General features: G+C 50.9%; 1 protein-coding gene across 5 annotated transcripts in view; it reads left to right on the top strand.

The window, feature by feature from the left end:
• Positions 1-1,388: 1,388 nt before the first annotated feature.
• Positions 1,389-16,311, top strand: part of PUF60 (poly(U) binding splicing factor 60) — a 29,467-nt gene continuing 14,544 nt past the window's right edge. The window contains exons 1-7 of one of the 5 annotated variants that reach the window (XM_032953106.2): positions 1,390-1,551; positions 4,041-4,634; positions 5,064-5,153; positions 7,541-7,606; positions 9,197-9,358; positions 12,384-12,518; positions 15,187-15,400. In XM_032953106.2, the coding sequence (XP_032808997.1) occupies positions 1,468-1,551; positions 4,041-4,634; positions 5,064-5,153; positions 7,541-7,606; positions 9,197-9,358; positions 12,384-12,518; positions 15,187-15,400 (1,345 nt within the window). In that variant the 5' untranslated portion in view covers positions 1,390-1,467. Of the gene's footprint in view, positions 1,552-1,883; positions 2,338-4,040; positions 4,635-5,063; positions 5,154-7,540; positions 7,607-9,196; positions 9,359-12,383; positions 12,519-15,186; positions 15,401-16,311 lie in introns of those variants that run through there. The other 4 variants (XM_032953107.2, XM_076066481.1, XM_032953110.2 and 1 more) reach the window with 4 other exon arrangements.

A 16,311-nucleotide genomic window follows, 5' to 3' on the forward strand; every position in this document is an offset into this window, starting at 1 on the left:
CGGCGAGTTGAGTTGATGCCAAAGAGATCCATTTTGGTCTCATCTGACCAGGGGCGGAGCCAGGGGGGGTGACAGGGGTGACATTCTGCGTATAAGTGTACGACACTCGGTCTGGCGGACTCCGTGCAACTGCATTGTCAGTGTGTCGCCAACTGATGGCGTCTAGTTCAACAGCCTGACTCTCTCTTAATCATTCTTGAAATTAAAATGTATTGAATGTCACCCCGGCCTGAAATCCTGGCTCCGCCCCTGCATCTGACCACAACACTTTCACCCAGTTGTCCTCGGAATCATCCAGATGTTCATTGGCAAACTTCAGACGGGCATGTATATGTGCTTTCTTGAGCAGGGGGACCTTGCGGGCGCTGCAGGATTTCAGTCCTTCACGGCGTAATGTGTTACCAATTGTTTTTTTGGTGACTATGGTCCCAGCTGCCTTGAGATCATTGACAAGATCCTCCCGTGTAGTTCTGGGCTGATTCCTCACCGTTCTCATGATCATTGCAACTCCACGAGGTGAGATCTTGCATGAAGCCCCAGGCCGAGGGAGATCCTCACCGTTCTGATGATCATTGCAACTCCACGAGGTGAGATCTTGCATGAAGCCCCAGGCCGAGGGAGATTGACAGTTCTTTTGTGTTTCTTCCATTTGCGAATAATCGCACCAACTGTTGTCACCTTCTCACCAAGCTGCTTGGCAATGGTCTTGTAGCCCATTCCAGCCTTGTGTAGGTCTACAATCTTGTCCCTGACATCCTTGGAGAGCTCTTTGGGCTTGGCCATGGTGGAGAGTTTGGAATCTGATTGATTGATTGCTTCTGTGGCCAGGTGTCTTTTATACAGGTAACAATCTGAGATTAGGAGCACTCCCTTTAAGAGTGTGCTCCTAATCTCAGCTCGTTACCTGTATAAAAGACATCTGGGAGCCAGACATCTTTCTGATTGAGAGGGGGTCAAATACTTATTTCCCTCATTAAAATGCAAATCAATTTATAACATTTTTGACATGCGTTTTTCTGGATTTTTTTGTTGTTATTCTGTCTCTCACTGTTCAAATAAACCTACCATTAAAATTATAGACTGATAATTTCTTTGTCAGTGGGCAAACGTACAAAATCAGCAGGGGATCAAATACTTTTTTCCCTCACTGTAGATCAATAATAGCGGGGGGGGGGTGGGCTTAGATCGCGTAAATACGCGATCTAACTCCCAAAAAACTACATTATGGTTATTGGTCGCTAAAGCCTACGTGTTAAACAGGCATGTAGCTGCTATTGCAGTACACCTAAGACATTCATGCCACTCAGGGCACAACGCGGCGTTTCCCGAACGTTAAATTATTCATGAGTGGGCGTGGCTTAAACCTGATGTCACTCGCGCCACACTCTCGCGGACCCCCCCTAACCCCGCACACAAACCCCGCTCTCGCGAGATTCGCTCTGCGGCGCGTGCGAGTGAGCGAGCGACATGGCGACCGAGACGATGGCCGCGTCGGGCGAGGAGTCCTCGTCGGCTGAGGCGACGCGGCAGGCTCAGCCGCTCCCGCAGCAGGTGCCCGCGGTCAACGTCGCCTCGCGGAGGGGGGTTGCGAAGGAGAAACAATAAGCGCAAGCGCGCGCGCGCCTCTTGACGATCGGTGGGGTGGGGAAGATGCTGAGGCGGGAGAGCCAAAGCCTCGGCCTGCTCTAGGCGAGGAGCGATGGCGGGAGGGCCCCGTGCGGGCGCGGGCGGTAGCGCGCCGTCCCTCGCCTCCCATTGGACGGCGCCGCCCCACGTGACCGCGCCCGCCACACTCGGGGCGTGTCCTGGCGTGAACTTGCGACGGCAGTTGGCGAGGCCGTGGTCACGTGGTCGTGGGACGTGGTGATGGGGGGGGGGAAGCTTGGGCCTCGAGGTTAGGCCTAGGGTCCACGCGGCTCCAGGGCCCCGGAGCCCCGCGGCCATAGGGCCCGGGCACGCCGAGGCTCTGGGTCCACGCGGCTCTAAAGCTGCAGGGCTCTGGGGCCCTGAAAACCCCGCGGCTAAGGGCTAATGGGGTCTCTCCAACTCTGGGGCCCCGGAGTGAGGTTATAGTAAACCAAATGAGAGATGCTGCGATCGGGGTTGAGTCGCCCACGCTCCGCCGAGGGGTCGCTTGGGGGGATGATCGCTCTTTGTGAGGGGATCAGGTGGCCCGCTATGAACGAGTCGTCGTCGATATTGACAGCGATTAACTCGACGTGCGTGCACATCTGTGATGGAGACCAATATACCGGAATGCGCACGATCGGAACATGGGAGCTAAGCAGGATTTGAACCTAGAAAGTACTTGGAATGGCGAAACTGGTTTTCGAGGCTGTAAGTAGTATTGCGTGACGAGCAACAGAGGGCAGTGCAGCATAATCTGCCCTCGCCATTATGTTACTCTGATCCAACATCTATGCTTCCCACCTACAACCCAGGCAGACTGACCAGCGTGGTGAAATATGGTTGAATAAGCATCGCGAGCAATGGGGCGACATGCAGTATAAATGTAAATTACACAGAGTAAGATACAATTCAATAAAAGCAAGAATCGCCCTTTTAAACACTAATAATAAATGTGTTACACACGTGTACCCATTAAAACTTCGCCGTGTCTGAATACTTTTTCAGTATGGGGGGGGGGTTATACTGCTGCTGTGAATGATCCCAATTGAGCGTAGTGCTTTGCAGTGTAAATCTTCAACATTGCGATGTTTGGTCAGTCGTACATTGTGTGGTTTTGTTTCAGCTGTGGGAGGGAACCGGATAACCCTGAGGAAAACTGCATGACGCGGGGAGAACGTAGAAAGCCTGCATAGGAAAGCGATGAGGATGAATACTGAATTGTGTGAGAATAGGGTTTTCCCCTTTTATCTGGCAACAAAACAGGTGTTAAGTTGTTAAAACACCAAACTAAAACTTTTTACAAGGAATCATGTCTGCATTAAACACAATACTTGTAGTCAAAATGCAAACAAAAAACATACTCTGATAATATATGTATTGTCTTTGAAACTAATTGGTCCACACCAGAGACAGCTTTCTTTTGAGCCTCGTGTCAACAAACGGTGTTAGACCAGAGGACGCCAAAAGGTGTCCTGAATTGTGTGTCGTGTGGTGGTATGTTCAGTGAAATGGTTGTGTGGTTTTTATCGTGGTGCCATCAGGTGGCTAAAGGAGATTGCAGTCCGGCAGTGGATTCCTGAATCTTTCTATTGCAGTGCTTAAAGTGTGTTCCCCTCGTATGCCTGGGTTTTATCCAGACAATCTAATTAAGACCCTCATGCCAAAACGATTTAATAAAATTGGCCAAACATTCCATTGCAGGACCCATCTGAATACAGTCTTTTCATAAACAGCACAAATAGTAAAATTTGTAATGCACACAATATTTCACAAACATAAATTACTATAACTGATATGCGGATATTATGGGTTGGAATGGTTTTTCATTCATAGTGAAATGTTTACAACAAATCATGATCACTATCTTTTGGTCATTGTCATCGCCAGCATCATTATGAACAACAACAGAAAAAAGGGAACATCCTAGCAGGAGATGGAGCGATGAGTTCATGCGCAGGTGCTGAATGGATTCTTGCATTGCAGGATCATGAAAAATGCTGGTGGCTTGGGGAGACCTTCATCTAGCAGTGGATTAGTCATGGCTGACTGAGGAGTCATTGTTACAATTAAAGGGAACATTCGACTTACGAACGTTCAGAGATACGAACAAACCTGTGAAAGTCCAGTTTCCTGTTCGGACCAAGAATCGTAGGAAGTTAAACCGCCGTGCAATAGATGGCAGTGGTGGCATCTACATCTGCAGAACATGAAGAACCAGTGGATTTCTATATCTACAGTAGATTATACAACTTTTACAGCCAATCCCCGTGTTTAGTGTACACATCGTACTGATCGTTTGGACTCGACAGGAGTAAAGTTGGACTTACGAACAGACCTCCGGAACCTAACTCGTTCGTAAGTAGAGGAGTCCCGGTATTTAATATTTATAATTGTGTTGTTTCTCCCATCAGGATTCACTCAGGGTTCTGGATCCTCCTCCCCTGCCTGACACCGTCAGCGCCGAGGAGGATGGTGCAGCCGGCTCCGAGGTCGTGACAGCGCCGGGCGTCCCCGAAAGCGATTCTCCCGCCCAGACGACTACGACGGAGGAGCCCATGGAGAAGGAGGCTGGTGCCGAGAAGTCCCCGGAGCAACCGGGCCAGAATGCGGTGGAGGAGGACGGCCGTGAGGCCGGCGACGCCGCCGAAGTTGCCGTCCCCAGTGCCGCCATGCCGGACGCCGACGGCGCTGGCGAGGAACAAGAGCCTAGCGGCGAGGCAGCGGCAGACGGCCCCGCCCAGGAGCCCGGTGCCGATGCAGACGCCGACGGCGAGGGCAGCCCCTCTAAGCCACAGTCCCTGCTGCCCCTGCCCCAGGCACCGGGCCTCCCGCTGACGGTGCAGCAACTGACGAAGCAGGTGCCCAAGGCGCTGCTGCCCACGCCCAAGCTGTACGAGAACGCCAACGGCACGCCCGCGCCCGCCCAGCCGCCTCCTCCGCCGCCACCGCCTGTCAAACAGGGCCTGCCCGCTCTCACGCCTGCCCAGCAGGAGGCCCTGCAGAAGGTGGGAACTGGCGGCATTGGTGCCACCGTGGCCCCCTGCAGACCCCCCTGCTTTGGAATGTTTCACCAATTCTGTAAAACGGTTGCAATGGTACCGTAGTGGTGAATTCACTTTTCTCAAATCACCACCGTTGTCCCAGCAGTGTGAACGGGTTCATGACTCCGGTTAACTAATCGGCAGGTGTCGTTTTGGCGAGGAAGAAGTGTGGGTAACTCCCACCTCTTCCAAGACATCTGGCCAGTGTGGAAGAGTAGGCCAAATACCCCATAGAGGTTTCTCAGTATAGTGCTCCCTCTTCTGCCAGCAGTGTGCGTGGGCAAGACATTGCAGGCTGCACATTTAGCTTTTATACAGCGGCTGTTGCTGCTGCTGGTGTTGACACTCACGATGCTTCCCCCCCCACTGTGGTCTGTGTCCCGGCACGCGAAGGCCAAGAAATACGCCATGGAACAGAGCATCAAGACAGTGCTGGTGAAGCAGACTCTGGCTCACCAGCAACAGCAGCTCTCCAACCTGCAGGTAACGGCGCTAGCGTCCGGCGCTGGCTGCAGGGGGAGAGGGAAGCCCCTCACCCCCCCTTCCCCCCTGCACACACCACATCTCCCCCATCTATGGTCGTTGTTGGGCAGTGGCGAGTGGGCTCATCTTTCATAACTTTGCCGATTCTTACTGGCCACTTGAAGTATTGGGCCCTTGCGGCCTGTGCTCGTTAACTTTTGTCTAAAACAATTAAACCTATACAGCACCCTGCAGCCAGCCACCTTTATATATACATTAATTTTGTTAAATTTTCAATTTGGCTTTGGGTATTATATATTTTTTAATTATATCAATGGGCCCATGACCCGCTGCTGCTTCTTTGTGCACAATTTTAATTTTACACATTTTGCCACTAGGTGGCAACATCAGATAACTCGTGTGCGCGTCTGCGGGGCCCACACGTGGCCCCAAAGTGCACCTGGCCTGGCACAGGCGCCGTGACGACGTCACCGTCACTTAGTGGCGAATGGCAGTTGTATTTGGGTCCACAAAGCCAGACCCACGTTCGCTCACGGAACATATCGGGAGCGGCCAACCGAGGCACCGCCGCATCCCGAGTTTAGTGAGACGGGACCAGCGGTGAAAAGTGTTCAGTCCAGCAGCGTAGGCGAGGAGACATTTTCAAGAACCTATTAGTGCCTGATAGTTTATGCACAATAGGTTTTTGTGTAAGGCCGTGAAATGATCTGGCCAATTTAATGTTGTAAAACCCTCCGTCACGTGGCCGACGTAAGCAAACAATATTTATATAGCGCTTTTATCCAAATGAAAGTGTCACGTGGTGTAAAAACAATTTAACGCGCCGATTCTTATTGTTTCAGCTTCATCAGTAAGTTGGAGGATAAGTCTCGAAACCAAATTTTGATGCGACATTTCGCTTAACTTTTGTCAAGAATCTTGGATGTCAGAATCAAATCCAGGAAGTCTGAATGAAGAAACACAAGCGGAAACGGTTTCTTACATAATCGATTTTTTTTCCCCCCAGAAAATATTTGCGATACGATTATCGAAGGAACCCCAACTCGTTTCAAGAAATGCTTGTCACTTATTCCATGGCGAAAACATTTTTCTCTGTGTTTAATGTTTAAGAATTAATGTATTTGCTTATCTTCAATAATTGTCGAGGTGAAATTGTTGGCTAACTCTTTGAGGCAGTTGCGTAATCGATGACCTGGTGTACTCACCTGATTGGCCAGACTGCACAAAAATTTTTGGGAAATATTTTTCCGCGTAAACATGCACGGCGTGCGTTACGCAGCGCACGTTCGTTATGCGCGTTCATGGCGTGACGTTTAACGCTCCACGTTTGGATTCGTGCATCACAAAGTATTCTCCACGGCGATTCTCACGATTACTTTGTGTTGTGCAGGTTCGACAGTTTTACGTCGAATTGCGACCCTATTTCTGACAGGGGGAGGGAGGGGCTCATTGCCTCTTAAACACCTGGCAATTCACCAGCAAACCTGACTGCTGATGAGACACTAGAGTGTCGAAACCGGTCTCGTGCTGCTGAAATTATGCAGTCTCCAGAGGCCGTGTGGCAAATGGATGTGTTAAAAAATGCTTTTATTTTTTATGTGGAGGGACTGATGAATGAAGGAGGCATATTACTGTCTGTTTATTTTGTTACTGAGATTCTCCACAATGATGCTAATGATTCTGTATTATGTATTGTCACCATGGGCTCTTACATGAATATAATTGTCTTGCTCTAAACATTCTGGTACAAAAGTGATTAAAAAATGCATTGATTCTTGAACTTAAATCCCAACCCCAAATTATGACTGTTGCATTTTGAGTGGGTGCATCATTGGGTGGCTTGTGATTCGGGTGGTTAAGATGTTTTATTTTGGTTTACCGGTAACCGCAAGAACAAACCAGTAAAAAACAGTTACTGGTTTGCCGCACGTAGAAATGTCTCTAAAAATAAACGTAAACTGCTCGTTGTTTTTTTAACCGTGGAAGCCCTTCTGCCAGCAGTGGCGCAAGCAAGCGATAAATCACAGGGCTGCACCTGTACCTTTTGACTGACGCAAAACGATGGATAACATACCAAGCCATGGGGTTTGTACGTCCACGCGTGCCAATCGGCGGCACTTTGCTTACCAAACGTTTCCCCTGGAAACGATTACCGGTTTGTGACATTTCCGAACCGATAACCGATTCCAAAAAAAAAACGGTTTCCGGTTTTATTTCTTTCCCGGTTATCGTTTTTTTTTAACAGGCTTACTTGTGATGCAGTCCGCTGTGTGGCTTGTGTGCCAGCAGAGGGAGGGTGCCACTGTGTTTTGGTTTTTTTTCTCCCAAGTTCCGTGGCGGCTGGGCTCATGGCAGGGTCTGTGTGTGTGTGTGAATGGAGCGCGCAGCAAGCTGCCTCCTCCATCTTCATTTGTAGCGGCTTCAATCGCGGAGGGGAGAGCCCAGGGCTCATTGTAAGTAAATGTTAAACTCTGAACCGTAGGGCGGTGCTGCTCGTGTCGTGTGTTCATGCAAGCATATGGCGACGGCGGAATAGTATTGTTACAGGGTGCAACAGTGACAATGTTGGGTACGGAGCGGGTAGATATGATTATTTTATTACTAACAAAATAACTTAGGCAGATGATACCCCTCCACGTATCTGTCCCTCCGCATAAACAATATATTTTAAGCAACACAGCCTTTCGGGAGTGCGTAACTTCAACAGGCCTGGTTCAATGCAAAGAAAACCAATGCTGTTGAGATTACGCTCTCCCTGAAGGCTGTGTTGGCTGATGGGTTGTGTAAGAAAAAATAACTTGGTTTATGTTGAGGGACAGTAAAGGAGGCGTATTTATTGTCTGCTTAGTTATTTTGTGTCTTAATATTCTACGTAACGACGCTAATGATTATATTGTTTTTATCTCTGCCCGTTTGTAGATTTAGCGCTGACCAAAATCGGCTTCACGCCAACTGTTTACACTTTGTTACGTTAAAAGTAGACCTACGGTAGAGCCTGTGTGTACACAATGCCGTCTTTACCGGTAGAGATTTTGAAGGATCTCTCTCCCAGAGACACACCCGATTGTATTGCTCCTTTGTTGTCGTCTTGTTATTGTGATGATCGTAACGTTCAGGGTGACACACAATGCACTGGCACACGACGTGCTGCGCTTGTGAATGGCGTCGCAAGGTTTTGTTAACGACCATCTCTCGAAAAAGTTCACAAAAGACTCTGGATTCGAATTGACGACGGCCGTTTTGCCCACACGATGGTTATTGGGTAACCTGAAAACACATAACGGGTGGGCCGCGGGACGGCGACCAACCATCGTAGTCTGCGCTCCTTCAACAGAGGAGGAAATAGCACAACTTCACAAACTCTCCTGAAGCCCTCTCGACGTGGCTCGGAGACCTCCACATTGCCATCTGACTCGTGAACACATTACTGCCATCGTGTGCAAGAAGAGAATCAAATAATCTCTACGAACTCTCAACAGTAATAATAATAAATAATAATTATAGTGATTTGAGTTCGATAGAGCCGCATCCTCTACACCGGGGCGTCTCGGAGGAGCGCACGGCATGCGACGCTCTCCTGTACGTCTCGTCTCAAACCGCGTGCCGTATAAATCGGCGCTGCCCCAAACACGCGTGCACCTGTAGGTCACCACCTTTCGGCCGAAGCCATCGGACGGCCAAAATCGCACGCAGATGTTCATTCACATAGGCAGTACAATATGGAAAGAAAGTGACCTCTCGACAGTTGACCGTTTGTATCGGTAAATCCCTGCATTCCGATTGGCAAATGTCAAGTCATCCATTAATATGCTTAAACATTATCCACGCATTGAGTAATGCGTGTTCAGAGTATGTATATATTTTGTATTTAAACAAATTGTGTTAGATAACTCCGATGACCTGCACCGATTGAGAACGCCCTCATTCATCCGTGGATGCGTTCTCGCTCGTGCGTGCGAGTTTTAACACGTACTCTCGCGACAATTTTGTTTGCCCCGACGCCACAAATGGGAAAAACCTCCTCTCCCTTTCTTCCCCGGCAGATGGCGGCACAGCGGCAGCGCGCCCTGGCCATCATGTGCCGCGTGTACGTGGGCTCCATCTACTACGAGCTGGGGGAGGACACGATCCGCCAGGCCTTCGCTCCCTTTGGCCCCATCAAGAGTATCGACATGAGCTTCGACCCCGTCACCATGAAGCACAAGGTAGAGGGCAGAGGGGAGGGCTCTGGTGCACGCACGCACGCAGCTTGTGGGCTCGTGTTTGTGCGCGTGCGTGCGTGTTTGTGTGGGGGAGCGGTGGTGTCGCGGTTGGCAGCGCGTTGCGCGACCAACACACCAATCCGAGTTCGATTCCCGGTCACGGCCAACACTGGTGACGACCATTTGAACCGGGCTTGGGCCCTCCGCTAGGTACTACCCGGTGCAATGTGTAAACATCGCGATGAAGGCGGCAGTCGGGCTTGGTGCTGCCACCCCACTCCCTCGTGTGCTGCCTTGACCTTCATAGGTTCTACGCGCTCACAGCACTTGCCCCAAAAATCTGTTTATGCTACATGGGGATCTTTGTCCATGCTTGTTTGCGTCTCGCGTGTACGAGATGGTGCCGAGTACCAGACTTTGGTGCTTATTTTTGAGCCTCTCCGATGGCTTTGCACAACTGTGCGTGCTAATGAACCCGGCGCTCGCTGCCTGGGGCTTAAGGCTGTGCTTGCGCTGCGAGCAGTGACGGGAAAACTCTTAATGCTCCACAAACCGTCAGGAGCCGTGCTCCTGGCGGAATAAATGTATTTGATTAAACTGTTGCGTGCGGGCGGGATAATGGTTAAAAAAAGGAATATATTTGGATTAACAAAACTCAACTGCGAGCTCCTGCGCGCAGTCATGATTACACATTTCAGTTCGTATTTGTCATTTTAGAAAATATCTCACGCTGAGCGATACTCATTTCGTGCACGGTGGGTAGAGGGATGCGAGAATCACTGTGGGGGATTTGTCTGCGCATGTTGTTGTTGTGTGAGTCGTGTCCGTGTAAGATTATTCTGGGACCTTTTGTGGTGGGTTTTTTTCTTGGAACTTTAATTGTGGCTGTGAGGGATTACCAGCCTCTCGCACCAACCCAGCATACCCCCCCCACCCCGTTTCCCTCTGCGGTGGCCTTGAGCAAGCCACGAGGTTACTGGCTAATTAGCAACATCAGCCTTCTACCCCCAAAATGGCAATGCTTGAATTATTGAATGAGGAAGTAGCCGCTCCTCATGAGTGGTCAGCTGATGTGCCCTCTGCTAAGGATGTGCGAAGAGCAATCCAGAGCCTAAGGCCAGGTAAAGCGGCCGGGCAGAGATGACCTCCTAAGAGAACAGCTGAGGGAGGGTGGCGATTGTGTGCAGGTTTCGCTGTTTCATGTAATTGTTTGTACCACAGGATGGGTTTCCGCAGGATAGGAAGGATATCATCATGGTGGTCCACCTTGTTCAGAAGGGGGACCACCATGATTCCAACAGCTGCCAGGTGATCTCCCTCCTTAGTGTACTTTGCAAGGTCCTGGCATGGATTATTCAGCATCGCCTCGCCAGGCACGCTGAGGAGAGGCATGCGGAGCCCCAGTATTTGTTTGGAAAGGGGGCTTCCTACACACATGCCATTTTCCCTATCCGTCTGCTACAGCAGAGGTGTATGGAATTTCAAAAGCATCTATATCTCAGCTTTATTGACCTGGTCAAAGTCTAAAATATCTTCAAAAGGCCAGGGCTTTGGGTTATTATTTGTGCTTTTGGGATCCCTGACGCTCTGCTTACGATCAATTAGGACCTTCATAATGTTTGGCGAATGGCCATGGTAAAGCTGCGTGGTCTGGAGTAATGTTTAAATTGGGTATTCACAAGGGATGTTCACTGGTCCCTACACTGTATATCCCAGTGAGTTTTACCTGATCAAATTAAAAGTTTAGTTAAATTTCACATTGTTTTTGACCACGTAATTCAAGAAGCTTTAAATGGCTGTACCAGCGGAATTTCAATTTGGGACAAATACAACAGGAGGCCCACCAATGCCTGGTTACCATCAAGGGATGGCTCCCTACTAGTCACAACCATATTATGTATGCGGATTATCTGGTAATTGCTTCCTGAAGTATCTATTGCTGAACCTAAAGGGTACCACGAAGAGGTGGGGCTTGACTATCAGCCCCACCAAAACAAAGCACCTGCCTGGGTATTTTATGTCATCAAATGCTCTATGCAGCCTTAACTTAGGATAATTTTCCATCCCTTATCAGTGTGCTTATGACCAGCTCCGAATTTGCAACGGATGTCTAACTCCGAATCAGTCTAGCGGCATTATCTTTTCATCAGCGGTGTAATGCTGTGTGGAAGCTGCATTTGAAGCTCTAGGTCTTCTTGGTCACAGTTATACCCTCTGTTCTCTGTGCTCACGAAACATAAACCCGTTTAACATCTTTGCCAATTTTAAACATTCGGGCTACCCTGCATTCGTTCCACGCTGGGTTTAACCAGACCGAATTGTGTGAGGAGCTCAAAGTCCTTAATATGATCTGTATACAGTCCCATCGGTGAGCTCCTCCAGCTGCCAAGGCTGTGTTGGCTGGGTCATGTCGGCCACATGCTCAGCCACCGCATGCTCAAACAGTCTCCCTGTCAGACACAGCAGGGGGCTAGAGAAAAGGTGGGTTGATGTGGTGTCGGAGGAAATTTAGTTGATCGGACTGCCAATGACTGGTACCAGCGGTGTCAACATCGGCCTCAGTGGACGCTCATGATGGACGCTACTGTGCAGTTAGGAGCAGTGACCCTCCAACAAAAAGAAAGGGCGGAGGAGCAACGCTCACAGAGAGCAGAGCACCGGGCGGCTAAAATGCAGCAAGTTTGGACAGTGGGGAGCACAGGTGGAGCATCTGCCAGTCATCTCAATCGGTTAACCCATAACACCCGGGTCTGTCCTGTGACCTCCTGCCAGCAGCGAGCCTTCCACACGTCACTTGGCTTCAAAGTGCATCTAGCTTGGCACAAGCGCTGTCTTGACGTCACCGCCACTTAGTGGCGAATGGCGGCTGTTGTTGTGTCCGTGTGTGCGACGTGCGTGTCTGTGTACGGGAGCGTGCGCGCGTGCGTTTGTGTGTCTGCGTGCGCGCGTGTATTCGTGTCTTTGGGTGTACGTGGGCGTGTGCGCGTGTGTGTGTTTGATTGTGCGTGCGTGGGGGCGCTGGGCGCAGGGCTTTGCGTTTGTGGAGTACGACCTCCCCGAGGCGGCCCAGCTGGCGATGGAGCAGATGAACGGCATCACGCTCGGGGGACGGAGCATCAAGGTGGCCTCCGCGAGCCCGCTGCACGGTCCAAGCTCCGCCGCAGTACAGCCTCTCAGTAGTAGAAACATCACGCCCACACCCCGTCGCCATCTGCATTGAATATTAGCCTTTTGAAAGACGCCATGAATTCGAGGGGCACCCACAGCACGCTCCCTCTCCGATGTGCACCGCAGCTCCCGTGTCCAGGTGCCCTTTCTCGACCGTGGTCCCTTACCGGGTTGGGGCGCGCATTGATCGTCGCTGTGCGCTCCCCCCGCGGTAGCGGGCGGGCGGGGGGGGGGTGAAGCTTGCGAGAAGGAACGCTCAACGCGCTACCTAACCCAGAAGGTCACACTTGGTGCAAACCTGCGTGTGGAAACATACATGCGCGTCTGCCTATGTGTGCGTATGCGGGTATATTTATGCAGCGGTTAGCGCTACGCTGCGCAACGAACCCGGTGACCCGAGTTCGATTCCCGCTCACGGCCAACACCAGTGACGATTATCTGAACCGGTCATGGGCCTCCCCTAGGTAGACTCAGCCTCAAATGAGTACCTGGTGCGATGTGTAAACATCTCCACTGGGGAGACAAAGGTGGTGCTGGCCACCCACCCACCCCCTCGTGTGCTCGCTAGCAGCACTTCCCGCAACAGTATGTTAAAGCTATATGGGGGATCTTTGTGTATGTCTATATAAAGTGGAGGAGTGGTACTGATGACGCGTTGCCCACCCCCTCCATCTCAAAGCCACGAGAGAGGGTAGAGCGCAGCAGTCACCTCCGCGAAGCTGGAGCAGGGCCGATGTGTGGTGCCGGTGCGTCGGCGTCACCAGCGGTCGCTCGCTCGGGTGGCATGGAGAAGCGAGGTGGCTCGGCGATGCCGCCGGAGGGAATGGGCGAAGGGACGTTCCCATTTGAGATGGAGACAGGAGAGAGGTGCAGGAGCTGTGGGTGTGCTGGCGATACTAAAAGACGTCTTCAATGCCAGCAGCATTTCAAAAGGCTAATACCGAAAAAAACCCCATTATCCGAACCCACATCGTTCAGAGTAATTTGATCGAAATTTGTAAAAAGCCAAATTTGTTTTTGGTAAACTTCACATTTGCTGCCCCCTTTGACCCGACACAAGATAAATTGGCGTTGGTGCTTAGAATCCTGACATTTCAAGTTTCCGATTATCCGAACCGTAGCTGACTGCCTCCAGGGGTTCGGATAATCGGTTGTACAGATTCACACGTCGCGACATGAACTCGAGTCTTGGTTGCTGCCTCAGTGTTTGATTTGTTTTTTTTGTTCTTTTAAATGACACTGAGAAGGGAACACAGTTTGAAGCGTCCCCGTGCCCTTAAAACCAGGTACTTTTTCTAAGCAGATCTGCGGACGTGAGCAGGTAGTGTGCATGCATTTGTGTCTGTGTGTGTGTTTACAATAAGTATGCATTTTGTGAATGAATGAATGAATTGGAGGCTGTCTAGAAATGCTAGATTAAATGTCATTGGACTAAATCAGTCACATGATTAAGTACGTTTAAGGCCGGGCTGAAAAGTAAGCTAAACATTAACTCTGAAGCCTATACTAGGACCGTGACCCCAACGGTAGTGTTTCTCGCTGCTGGCGTGTTAACGGTATGAAAAAATACGACACTCCGTCTGCTTTACTCAGTGGACGTTATAGATCCCGTGACGTCATTCGTAACGAGTAGCGAGGCATTTGCATCCCGGCGTCACGGTCCAAAATTGCCAACTTTGAAAAATGTCCTGCAAACATTGCACCCCCCCATCCCTCCGACATGGCTGGCACGGGAACGCCCGCTCTCGGGTCAGGTGGCGAGTCAAATTGTGGTGCCACAGGAACAGCAACCGCTGGGGGTGCCCTTTACTAACCTGTTGAGACGAGATGCGATGATTCAGGTCGCTTTGCCGGTTGTAAAAGCTCTCTTGAGGCGTAAGTGTGGATGGCTTTATCAGTCACCGTTGCCGTGGTAAAGCTCATACTAGGATCAGCCTCGTGCGTGCGTGTATAAAGCAGCGTGCGAGTGAATGGTGGTGATGCAGTGAATGCAGGTTGACGCTCAATCCATATTGACGGTAAATACGCTGAAGTGACCGGTTAGTTTTTATGTCTGACCGTGGTTCAGTGAAAAAAACATCTACCCCAAAATTAAAAGCGTAGCCAGCTCAGGCGATGGGTGCAGGCTCGCCCGACGTCATGTGAGAGGGACGAGGGGGGGGGGAGGAGTCTGTGAGCCAGTTGAGCGAGTGTGGGAGGTCCTGCCCCTCGGCACGCAACAGCCGCCTCACTCCGGCCACGCTCTGCACCGCCCGCCGCTGACCACGTGAGGGACGCGGCGGAGACAAAACCGCGCCCCGGCATCAATTTAAATTGACGTTCGGTACACGGTCTGCAGAACTTTTACGGTAGGGGGGCGACGTTGTTACATGTAATCCCAGTAGAAATAATTAACAACGTATTTTTTTTCGAATTTGGACCATGATGCCGGCACACAGTGGGCCTACTTGACGTCAGGGGGATCTCTAGAATGCACTGAGCGAAGCGGACTGCACCGCAGTGTTTTAACGGCGAATGCACCCGCAGTACTAAACAGGGCGGCCTTCCGGAACCGAACCATGAAACCGTCTGCAACGAGCGGTTGGGACGCACCGCCACCCGATGGGCCACGGCCTTGACCGCGCACTGCGCTGACCGGAATCTCCTGTGCGCCGGCCGGTCAGGTGGGGCGGCCCAGCAATATCGGGCAGGCACAGCCTATCATCGACCAGCTGGCGGAGGAGGCCAAGACGCACAACCGCATCTACGTGGCCTCCGTGCACCCCGACCTGTCGGACGACGACATCAAGAGCGTGTTTGAGGCGTTTGGCAAGATCACCATGTGCACGTTGGCACGCGACCCCGTGCTGGGCAAGCACAAGGGTTATGGCTTCATCGGTGAGTGGTTTGGAGGGGGCAGGGGGTGGGGGGCTGTTGGTGTTGCCGATCCGTGCGAATGTTGGTGTTACCGATCCGCGCGAGTAACAAAAAATTAGGAAATGTTTCTCTGCAGTCGTCCATATGTATGTAGACACGGTAAGTCTTCATTTAACGCGGTGGATGCCTTAAGTAAAAATTGTTTCCCCATAAATAATATACCGATAAAGTTTGGCGAGATACGACGTACTACTATGCACCCGTGTTGAGATGGTGGGACATTAACTGAGACCATGCCACCGCGTTACTGTATCACTCCACGTATTTTAAGACAACTTGGCCCCCATCGTTCCAGTTGCTGGCGGCGACCTCTGCATCGCATGTCCGGTGTTCTAGCCAGGATCAGTCCAATACATAACCCTCACAGCAAAGTATCGAGGCTCATGGAGGCCTTTGTGGATGAATAATGGCGTTAATTAATTAGGGGTGATGAGTGGGCGTGGCTCGTTCCCCTACCGGCCCTCCCCTGGGTGATGGAGCTGTGGTGAGGATGGAGCTGACAGGAGATGGATGCGATCCGCCGAGTGTTGGCACGGGCGGTTTGTGGGGGTGTCGGTGTGGGAGGGTGGTGAGCGAGAGCTGAGTGCGGCAATTATTTTTTCCTGCTGGGGTTGACCACTTGGGGGAAGAAGCATCCCATCACTGCAGTAGGGGCTGCTTGCCAAGCCGGTGGCGCGCCTGATGAGTGGGGCCCAATGGGTATCATCGCCCCCCCCCATCCCTCTTTTGAGACCCAAAATAATTGACATTTCATTGATATTTATTTACGTGGGTGTTTTGGCCTATCGATGTTTATGATAAAACCTATAATTTTCTTTCAAGGAAATGAGAACTGACATTAATAAACTCGTATCACCGGAGGAAATATAATT

Source organism: Petromyzon marinus, chromosome 12 (genome assembly GCF_048934315.1).
Source record: "Petromyzon marinus isolate PM22_M1 ecotype Great Lakes invasive population chromosome 12, UKy_Petmar_22M1.pri1.0, whole genome shotgun sequence".
NCBI classification, from domain to species: Eukaryota; Metazoa; Chordata; class Hyperoartia; order Petromyzontiformes; family Petromyzontidae; genus Petromyzon; species Petromyzon marinus.